Source organism: Aristolochia californica, unplaced genomic scaffold, assembly GCF_029961685.1.
Source record: "Aristolochia californica isolate CCGP_79_NKW_82.1479 unplaced genomic scaffold, dmAriCali1.0.hap1 SCAF_14, whole genome shotgun sequence".
NCBI classification, from domain to species: domain Eukaryota; kingdom Viridiplantae; phylum Streptophyta; class Magnoliopsida; order Piperales; family Aristolochiaceae; genus Aristolochia; species Aristolochia californica.
Genome location: NW_027181815.1, coordinates 7,948,127 through 7,957,880, shown reverse-complemented (window position 1 = coordinate 7,957,880; position 9,754 = coordinate 7,948,127). Strand labels below are relative to the sequence as shown.

The 9,754-nt window shown below is 36.5% G+C and overlaps 2 protein-coding genes across 2 annotated transcripts; both read left to right on the top strand.

Moving 5' to 3' along the window:
- The first annotated feature begins 3,590 nt into the window (after positions 1-3,590).
- LOC137950795 (pentatricopeptide repeat-containing protein At1g08070, chloroplastic-like) lies at positions 3,591-5,514 on the top strand. Its single transcript, XM_068797417.1, has one exon. The coding sequence runs from the start codon at positions 3,591-3,593 to the stop codon at positions 5,451-5,453; it is 1,863 nt and encodes a 620-aa protein (XP_068653518.1). The 3' UTR covers positions 5,454-5,514.
- A 2,146-nt stretch (positions 5,515-7,660) lies between these two features.
- On the top strand, positions 7,661-8,571 carry LOC137949350 (phototropin-1-like). Its single transcript, XM_068795424.1, has 2 exons — positions 7,661-8,165; positions 8,366-8,571. The coding sequence occupies exons 1-2, from the start codon at positions 7,661-7,663 to the stop codon at positions 8,569-8,571; spliced, it is 711 nt and encodes a 236-aa protein (XP_068651525.1).
- Positions 8,572-9,754: the final 1,183 nt, after the last annotated feature.

The following is a 9,754-nucleotide window of genomic DNA, read 5'->3' as shown; positions in this document are numbered from 1 at the left end:
TGACTTTCCCTCGAAATTTTGCAATCTCCGCCGCACGCTTCGACGCGGTTTTGGCTTCCAATTTTGCGAAATTTCCAGTCGATTATAAGCGTTGAATTCTTCGATTGAGTAATCGCAGCGCTCTTTCGGAGAAGACAAAGCCGTCGCAATAGGAGATGATACAACGCTGATGCCAACCGTGGAAAGCTTGCTGTCGTTTGGATGAGAGATAACTATTCTCTCCCTTTCAGAACAGATGAGAAATGGGAAGAAGTCGTGGATGAGTTTTCTAGGATAATAGAGAAAAATGTTTTGGAAATAATTTCTTTAAATAACTAAAGAAAGTGACATAACCGTTTATGCTAAAACCAAATTTCAAAATTTGCAGATTTAAATGTCATTAAAACCACACACAGGTTAAGTGAAAAAATCACAATATAATGCAGAGTGAGAGTTATTTGAGCCACTGATAATAAATTATGATTGAGGGTTGGAACAACTAATACAGAACCAATACTCAAATTTTCAGTGAGGGTAATAGAACCTTCTCCAATAACATGAGAGAAAGTACCATTTGTTGTGGATACAATATGCTGTTAAGATGGTTTTATAAATTGAACATAATGATTGTCAAAGGTCATATGATCAGTAGTACTAGAATCAATTATCCATTCATTATTTATACTAGATCAGAAATATTAAGAACCTTACCAGATGTAACAATTAAAATTGATGCATCCTCAGTCGTGTTGGAGGTGGAGGGTTCTGCTATTGCAACTGAAACAAGATTATTTGGTTTAGAGTTCCGTTTGTGAAGTGTTTTGGTAGGATCCCACCATTCTGGATACCCAATAAGTTCATAGTAACATAACTTTGTATGTCTAGTCTTACCACAGTGAGTACAAATACACTCTGACTTTGCTGCTCCAATCTTATAGTTGTGATTTTGAGCTCCTAATGCCTGATTTTGATCACTGGTAGGATCAGTTGGTCGAACTGTTTTAGGCTTAGTTCGATGTACCACCATTGTAGATGACTCAACACGATCAACTTTACCATTTAAAGTAGTTATGTGAACAGAGACATGACGTACGTAAACATAAGCTTCTTCAAGATCCAATATCGGGTCTTTTATGAGAATCTTGCCTCGAATGTGTTTGAATTCTTCATTCAATACATTTTGTTGTACTCACAATCTTTCAACAAATTTTCTATAGGCGATGACATCATCATGATATTTCATTATAATCCTGTCACGATGATCAAGTTCTTGGAAATTTTCCACAAGCTCACCATAATACGTTAATAGAGGGCGATCAGTCAGTTTGGTAGAGAAAGCTCTCTGATTAAAAGTTGTGCTTCATTTGACCTATTGTAGAAAGCTTTGACTAGAGCCTTCCAGATTTTACATGTGGTGCATAGTTAAATATATCGCTTCATAATATCTGGTGACATAGAGGTTAACAACCACCCCTTAACCTTTTGATTTTCAGCTTACCACTTCGTATAAGAAGCATTAGTTTCTTGTAGGATTGGTGTTTTCCCATAATATATTCATAACTTCTCACATTCTGCAATTTGCATCTCCATGATCTAGGACCATACATCGTAGTTAACTTCCGTAAGAATGACGCTAGTTGTAAAACCCGAGTTTTTGGATTGAACATGAATAATCTTTGTTGATTCCTTCGACATGATGCAAGAAGATTGACAGTGATCAGAATAAAATAAAACACCCAAAGAATTGGTGTGGTTTGCTTCCTACAGTTGGGTTGACCCGGTTTGGGTCTCTGATTTTGGTTCGATCTGAGAACTGGTCCGGTCTATTTCCTGTCGATGGGTTGACCCAATTTTAGGTCTCTAATTTTGCTCCTGTTCGGGAACTAGTCCGATTTGCTGTTCGGTTGACCCGGTTTGAATTTTGGTCCTGTTCAAGTTACGATCGCAGGGCAAAAAAATAGCGAAACAATACCTAAGGTATCAAAAAAATAAAATAAAATCGCGAGTGTACCTTCTTCTTCTCCATTGGGATGCTGATGCAGGTCATGGGAAGGTCGAGCGGTGGCTAGGCTGTAGTTCGTCAGCGACTTTTTGAAGTCTTGCTGTAATTCGGATGATGACTCTTCTGTTTACTGTGACAACCGAGAGGAAAGAAAAAAAAAACTAAAATACCTTCTTCTTCTTTGTTGTGACCATTGATACGAATTGCTAGAAGGCCGAGCGTTGGCTTGGTTGTAGTCGTCAGCATCTTTTAGAAGTTCCATTAGAGTACGGTGACGGCAGTGCTTCTCACGGTGACGACCGAGATGAATATGGGAACACTGAATAGTGTTGTTCACTACAACTATAGAGCAGAAAACAAGGAGTTGTTGTTCTGTTCTTCAGCGACTAGAACTTCTTCGTCGGGATTGTTGATGTTGGTTGCTGGAAGGCCAAGAGGTGGCTTGGCTGCAGTCGTCGACGTCTTTCGAAAGTTCCGCCAGAGTAGGGTGACGGCGGTGCTTCTCACGGTGACGACCGAGATGAATATGGAAGCACTGAATAGTGTAGTTACATAGCAGAAAACAAAGAACTGTTGCTTTGTTCTTCATCAACTAGAAAGAGAAGGAGAAGGATTCTCCAGCTCTGATACCAAGTAAGAAATAAGATTTCAATTTTGTGTTATATTGCTATTCACATCATCTGGCTTAAATATCCATTTTACCGATTGTAATAATCTATACATGGAAGGTTTGAGAGTGATTACATAGATTACAGGATATTTAGATAAAGGAAAGAATATCTAATCAATATAAGGGAAGAAATCTCAACAAGGAGGACAATCAAAGGAACATAGCAATTGTTCAACGACGAAAAAATGATGTTTATCTCTTTACATGGCACGACCTGTTGTTTTTAGCTGAGAAGATGGCAAGTTCGTCATCATTTCTTGGCAGGTTTCATCTTGAGGACATAATAGGTAAAAAATATGTTCTCTCTTGTAAGAAAAAAATGTTTTTGCTTGAGAAGCCTTACTCAAGAAGAAACCGATTATCGGAGAGAGAGTGTCTTCCTTGCATACATATATCAATAGAACCGTAAAAAAATATTAACTTCACCTCAACTTAGTTATTGGTGGTTATCATTAAGTCTCAGGAAGCCCATGTTTTTTTAATCTTGGTTGTTCATGTTCTCTCTGTGCAAAGGCCAAGACCTTAGCAATTAACTAGTCATTAACTTGTTAATTGAAAATTCAAGTTTTATCTCTCACGTGTGGTACATGGTTAATTTGGGTGGAGGTCCTCATGTACATGGATAATTTGGGTGGAATGCCCCATATACTAAGTGGTTGCTCTGATACCATGTTAAATTGGGTCCAATGCTTATCCAAAAGTGACTAACCACCTTAGGAATCTCTTTTCCAATTAATTAACTCAATATATTTTATTCTGTTAAGGAATCTCTTTTCCAATTAATATAACTCAAAATTTTTTATATCACTAATCCACGGGATTCTTCCTTAACGAAACATATGTAGGAATTAATGATTAATCAGGTCCTAACGGCTAGTAAGTAGTCACTACCTCTTAACCCAAAGAAAAGCTACTTTCAATGTCTGGAGTTGTTTGTAAATGAAACAACATCTTATCACTCTCCTTCTCTCTCCCACTCTCCACCTGAACCAATTTAGGCAGATTCACGCCCATATCGTTTGTGGAAATCTCGACTTCAGCACATTGTTTCTGAAGCGTCTATTGAATTTCTCGTTCGTAGATTATGCTCGTAAAGTCTTCGATGGAATTCCTCGACCAGACCAGAATCTCTATAATGCCCTCATTTCTAGTTACTCGAGATTGTGTATGCATAAGGAGGCTATAGAAACCTTCTTTTTGATGCACCACAATGAAAATTCTATAGCTTTTTTCAATTTCCCGCCTGTTATAAAATCGTGTGCTTCATTATTGGCAATTAACGAAGGTAAACAATTGCATTCTCTTGTTATAAGGTGTGGATTGGTTAGCAATTTATTTATTCAGACTGCATTTATTGATTTATATGGAAAGGCCGGTGATTTGGGGGCTGCTAGGCGTACTTTCGATGAGATTGCTGTTAAAGATACTATCTCATATAATTGTTTAATATCTGGGTATTCAAAGGCTGGCTTGGTTTTAGAGGCACGTCAGCTGTTTGACAGGATTCCTGACAGAACAATTGTTTCTTGGAACTCGATGATTTCGTGCTATGCACATAAAGGAGATCTGACGGAAGGTTTTCGGTTATTTGAGAGAATGCAAACCGAGAATTTTCAGCCTAATGAGATAACACTGGTGACAATTCTCTCTATGTGTGCTAAACTGGGCGACTTGGCTATGGGATTGAAAGTTAAACAGCTTATTGCTAAGAATAACCTCTGCAGAAGTTTGATAGTCACCACTGCAATATTAGAAATGTATGTGAAATGTGGTGCAGTCGATGAAGCACGTCAAGAGTTTGACAGAATGCTCCAAAGAGATGTTGTTGCATGGAGTGCCATGATTGCTGGCTATGCACAAAATGGGAGATGTGATGAGGCTCTAGAACTCTTTGAACAAATGAAAATTGACAACTTCAAGCCAAACGATGTCACCCTGGTGAGTGTTTTGTCTGCTTGCTCTCAACTTGGTTCTGTAGAAACTGGTGAGCTTGTAGGAAGTTATATTGAGAGTGAGAACTTGGCTTCAAATGTTTACGTGAGTTCTGCATCACTAGACATGTATGCTAAATGTGGAAACATTAGCAAAGCTCGTCAAGTATTTGATCAGATGCTTGAGAAAGATGTTGTTTCATGGAATTCAATGATCGGAGGGCTAGCCTTTAATGGGTTGCATAAGGAAGCAATTGATCTGTTTGTTAAGATGAAGGAATCAAATGTAAAACCTAATGAGATCACCTTCGTTGGGCTACTAACTGCCTGTACACATGCCGGACTTATTCAATTAGGTTATGAATTCTTTGAAAGCATGAAATCAGATTTCAACATCACCCCTAAGGTTGAACATTGTGCCTGTATTGTGGACCTTTTGTGTAGATCTGGGAGACTGGAAGAGGCTCATGAGTTCATTTCTTGCAAGATGGACGTGGAGCCTAATGTTGTTATCTGGGGCACCTTGTTGAGTGCTTGCAGGACTCACTCAAACATGGATCTTGCTGTAGTTGCAGTTAAGAAACTAATTATACTAGAGCCAGAAAATTCTGGGAATTATGTTCTTCTTTCCAACCTATATGCTAGTTTAGGGAGGTGGGAAGAAGCCTTGGAGGTACGGAACACGATGAAGAACCGTAAAGTGCAAAAAGCGGCTGCAAATAGTTGGATAGAGGTTGACAATATGATGCATGCTTTCTTGGTAAGGGATACATCTCATCCGAGATCTGAAGAGATATATAGTGCTGTTGAGGTTTTGGGGTTGCATGTCAAGTGGGCTGGTTATACTCCATGTTCTGACAGTGAGATATAATTTGTTTATTTTGGGAGTCAATACCCATATAAGATATTGGATTCTGCAATTATTCAGGGAGGAGTCGGTTTTGTTCTTGTTCTAATAGTTTCTAGCTCAAACGTTGAGATGAAGGTAAGCACTCTAATCTCTAATTCTAACCTTTACATATATTTGGACCAGTCCAATGCTAAACGGCCCTGTTGTAGTCATATTTTTTGTGTCTATTTATTGACACCCACCACTCCTCGTGAGAAGGGTAAGGTGTTTTATTGTGAATATCTGAGTAGTTTGAATTATATTTTACAGTTCCCTTTTATTTGATGTTGTTTATATACTAGTAATCTGCTTCAAACAAGCAGACTTCAATCCTTCTCATTTTTTTTCTAAACTTCCCTGCTTTGTCTCATCAGATTCATCGCATTTATAGCTTTGGTTTTGTTCTACTTGTTTCAACCTTAAATTCTTTGGGAATACAAGAAGTTGCATTGAAACAGGGGAGGTGCTGATGAATTAGAAAAATATTTGGTCCTTACCAGAAAACCCCACATATTTTTAAAACCCTTCTGAGTCACTTTGAGTCGCCTGAATCAACTCGAATCAGTAGAAACTGAGTAATTTTTTATAAAACTCTGGTCTAAATGAGCTTTTACAAACTCATCTAGTTTTAGAAACTCAATTTAAACTCAGGTGATCCAAGTTGACAAGAAAAATTAAGTGATTTTTTTGTTCATAACAAACTAACTTGTGTTTATGTGGTTATCATTAAATTTATTTTGTAAGATTCAAAACCAAAATTAGTTGCATGATTGAGATTATGTTAAACCCTGGTTACTAGATTGCCGCTTTTAGTATTTTGAAATATTTAGAATTTTTTCATATGTTGTAGGTGTATAGGAAACTGACCAGTTTCTTACTCAAATTTCACATTCCATACTTGTTTATTTGATTTTTTTGGTTCGTCGCGTCTAGCAGTAGCTTTGATGGGGGAGGAGAAAAAGCTTGAAGAAGGGAAGCAGGTTCGCTAGTCAATCACCATCGCTCTACCATCTCAACAACATTTGAACAGTTCAAGTCATTTTTTGCTGAAGAAAAAGGACTTGGAATAGTGATTTAATGTCACTGAAATATTGAGTTAGCTTTGTTGGAAAAGAGAATTAGTTGTATTTTGTCCAAACCAGTATAATAAATGCATTTAATGGTGACTACCTTGACAAAACTGAGACTTTAAAGCCAGGATAATGACCCATAGTCAAAAGCATTTTGTTCCCTCTTTTTATAGGCTCATTCCCTTTGCTTCCCCCTACTTTGATCCAAAAAAGGGCTAACAAGGTTGGTTTGGCAACATGGAAAACCACTCTCAATCACAACAAATTTTGGGTTTTTAAGAAATGCAATATAAAATATATTTAAAATATATAACATTTATAAAAATTGTATTTTATTTTTTTAACTTGAAATATATATATTATATACTTTTTTATTTAATAAAATTTTATATGATGTTATATTTTATATACTTATATCATAATAAGAGTATATACCATATATTATTTTAATTTTAATTTTTAAATTTTTTTAACTTATATTAAAAAACAAGAGTTATAGTAAATAGTTATTAAACATATTATAAAAACTGTAGACTAATTTAATTAGATGTTAATAATTTTTTTAATTGAATATTTAAATTTTTATTTATTAGGATACAAATTTTTAGCCAAACACCCTCTATTATTTGGAAGATAATAATTATTTAAATATTTTATTTTTTAATTATATAATGGAAGATAATAATTATAATAAAATAATGGTTATTTTTTTGAACGTCGAGTACACATGCACATCTCGTAAAAGTTTAAATTACTGGCCGACGGTCGTGGACGAGAACCGCTTCATGAGCAGAATCTGGCGGGAGTTACACTGTTAAATAGACTCATGTTTGATAATGAAGAACCCACTGCGAGTAGCGGAAAGCAGAGAGAAGAAATTGAGAGATATGGACCACCGAGTTTCTGGACGCAGGCAAACGCTCTACTGAGGAAGAACTTCTCCTTTGTAATTGAACAGGATTTTCCAACTCTTTTATTCTTCTCCAGTTATCACGTTAAATACTTCTGTTAAACTGTTATAATCTCAGGTAGTTTCCGACATTGAACTATATTAATTTCCTTTTACGAGAGTGGTGCTCAGAAAAAGAAATTAACTTGCGTGTCCTCATATGTGCAGGAATGGAGCCGTCGAATTTGTCTCCAAAACCATCTCTCATCCCTCCAATGCCAAGGGACTCCCGTGGCTCACTGGAGGTCTTCAACCCATCAACCTTCTCTTCGAAACCGGGCACCACTTCCAGGTTCTCTCAGTTTCCGACACGGCAGCATATGGAAGATGGGCATGGCGCTCCCGAAACACAGGAAGCTCCCAACCTCTCTAAGTCCGGGAGAGCGACGGAGGAGATCATCCCTCCATGGATGGCCATCAAGGATACGAATGGCCGCTCAAAGGAAACTATCTCCATTTTCCAAGACCAGAAGAACGATGCCAGCCCTAGTATTCCTAAACAGAACGAGAAAGAAGAAGCTCCGTTGACTGGGGAGGTAGGCCAAGCTGCACAGAGGGCTGCAGAATGGGGTCTGGTACTGAAGACCGACGTAGAGACTGGAAAGTTACAAGGGGTTAGAGTGAGGACGTCTGGAGAAGATTCAAACAAGGGAGGGACGTCAAGGAGAGATTCAGGTCATTACATTACCTCTGCTACATAGACCTTTACAAATTACACACAAACCTTAAGGAGAGCTTGCAATTCGAATGCCGAGTTTGGTGAATCTAGTGCATCAAATAGTTTTCTCAGTGTGCTATTTTCCTTGTTACTATGGTCTTCTTACATTTAATAGAAGGAAATTTGAAAGTTTGATCTCTGAACACATCGCTGTCAGGTAATTCTGGGAGGAGCTCCGAAGAGTCAGAGGCAGGGAAGGATAAAGGGCTTCCCAGAGTTTCAAAGGAGCTGAAGGAAGCATTATCAGCTTTCCAACAGACTTTTGTGGTGTCCGATGCTACGAAGCCTGATTATCCTATCATGTACGCTAGTGCCGGTTTCTTTAAGATATTCTATCATGAAATTTACTCCTTTTCAAACTAGACTTTGATATATTTCATTTAAGTATAATATTCCTTCATGAAATATATTTCTTTTGAGAGAAAGAATCTGATAGATTTCGAACTCTGCAATATGGCCGAATTGAATACTCTTTTATCTTTGGCCAGCATGACCATTGACTCTTTCGATATTGACATCTCCCTCTAAAAAACTCAGATTGAGAATTGATTTGATAGGTTAAAAAATAGACTTATAGATTTTTTTTTTACATATAATTCTCCATATAAAGTCTTGTTCTTGATCACATAAAATGCCTAAAAAATTGAAACTTACTGCTCCTACTCAAACTTCTCTTATTGTCTGATTTTTTTGCTTCAAATATAAATTTATCTTATTAAAAAATTATGAATGATTTTTTTTTTTTTAGTTGGAAAGTATACTCAAAGATATTTTCGTCAATATATAATTTGAAATATGAGAAGTTCGGTATGGAGGTGCAAATGCCAAAGAAATAACAGGTACTAGGATAGGAAAGAAAGAAAAAAGAAGAATACAAACTTAAACTACTAGAGATAATAAACCAAAAAAGGATCACATTACCTCTAAGGGTTGACCGAGTCAACACACAAAACCCACTCTAATACTATGTTGAATTTCTAAAAAAGAGAAATATTTTACTAACTTATTGTAATTCGAGTACAAGGTGTCTCTATTTATAATAGAGGAAACAAGTAGAATCCAATTACAATTAAACTACCCATGTCCCAATTACACCCAAAATCTAACACTTAAAAATACGTAATAGCATAACTAAACAATTGAACATAAATAGAAAACTAATATAACTAAAACTCCTTTAAATAAGACTCTCATGTGAGACTCTTATAAAACTTTACTAAATTAATTTTGTCTCTGTGAAACTTCTTGTTGTAAGAGTCAAGTTAAACTTTTTCTTACCTACTCTTTAGCAAAGTACATGTTGATGGATAATAGATGAAACATATCTTTGTCTTTATATATTTGGTCTTAGTCTTGTTGATATAAGATGTTCAATGTTCAATCATTTAAATTTTTTGAGGAAAGATAATGAAAAAAGTAAGGATTTTGGTGGTGGAAGAGGAGAAAATTAAGAGGAAGGGAAAGAAAGAGAAGAAAAGAGACATAAAGGGAGAAGAGTCAGAGAAGGCTTGTGGTGAAATGACCAAAATACCCTTTGAGGGTAAAA

What these genes read in the sequence shown, in the direction of transcription:
- LOC137950795 (XM_068797417.1), top strand. Translation starts at nt 3,591, where the DNA reads ATGAAACAACATCTTATCACTCTCCTTCTCTCTCCCACTCTCCACCTG.
- LOC137949350 (XM_068795424.1), top strand. Translation starts at nt 7,661, where the DNA reads ATGGAGCCGTCGAATTTGTCTCCAAAACCATCTCTCATCCCTCCAATG. An exon ending in GACGTCAAGGAGAGATTCAG is followed by an intron (nt 8,166 to 8,365) that starts GTCATTACATTA and finishes CATCGCTGTCAG; the next exon opens with GTAATTCTGGGAGGAGCTCC.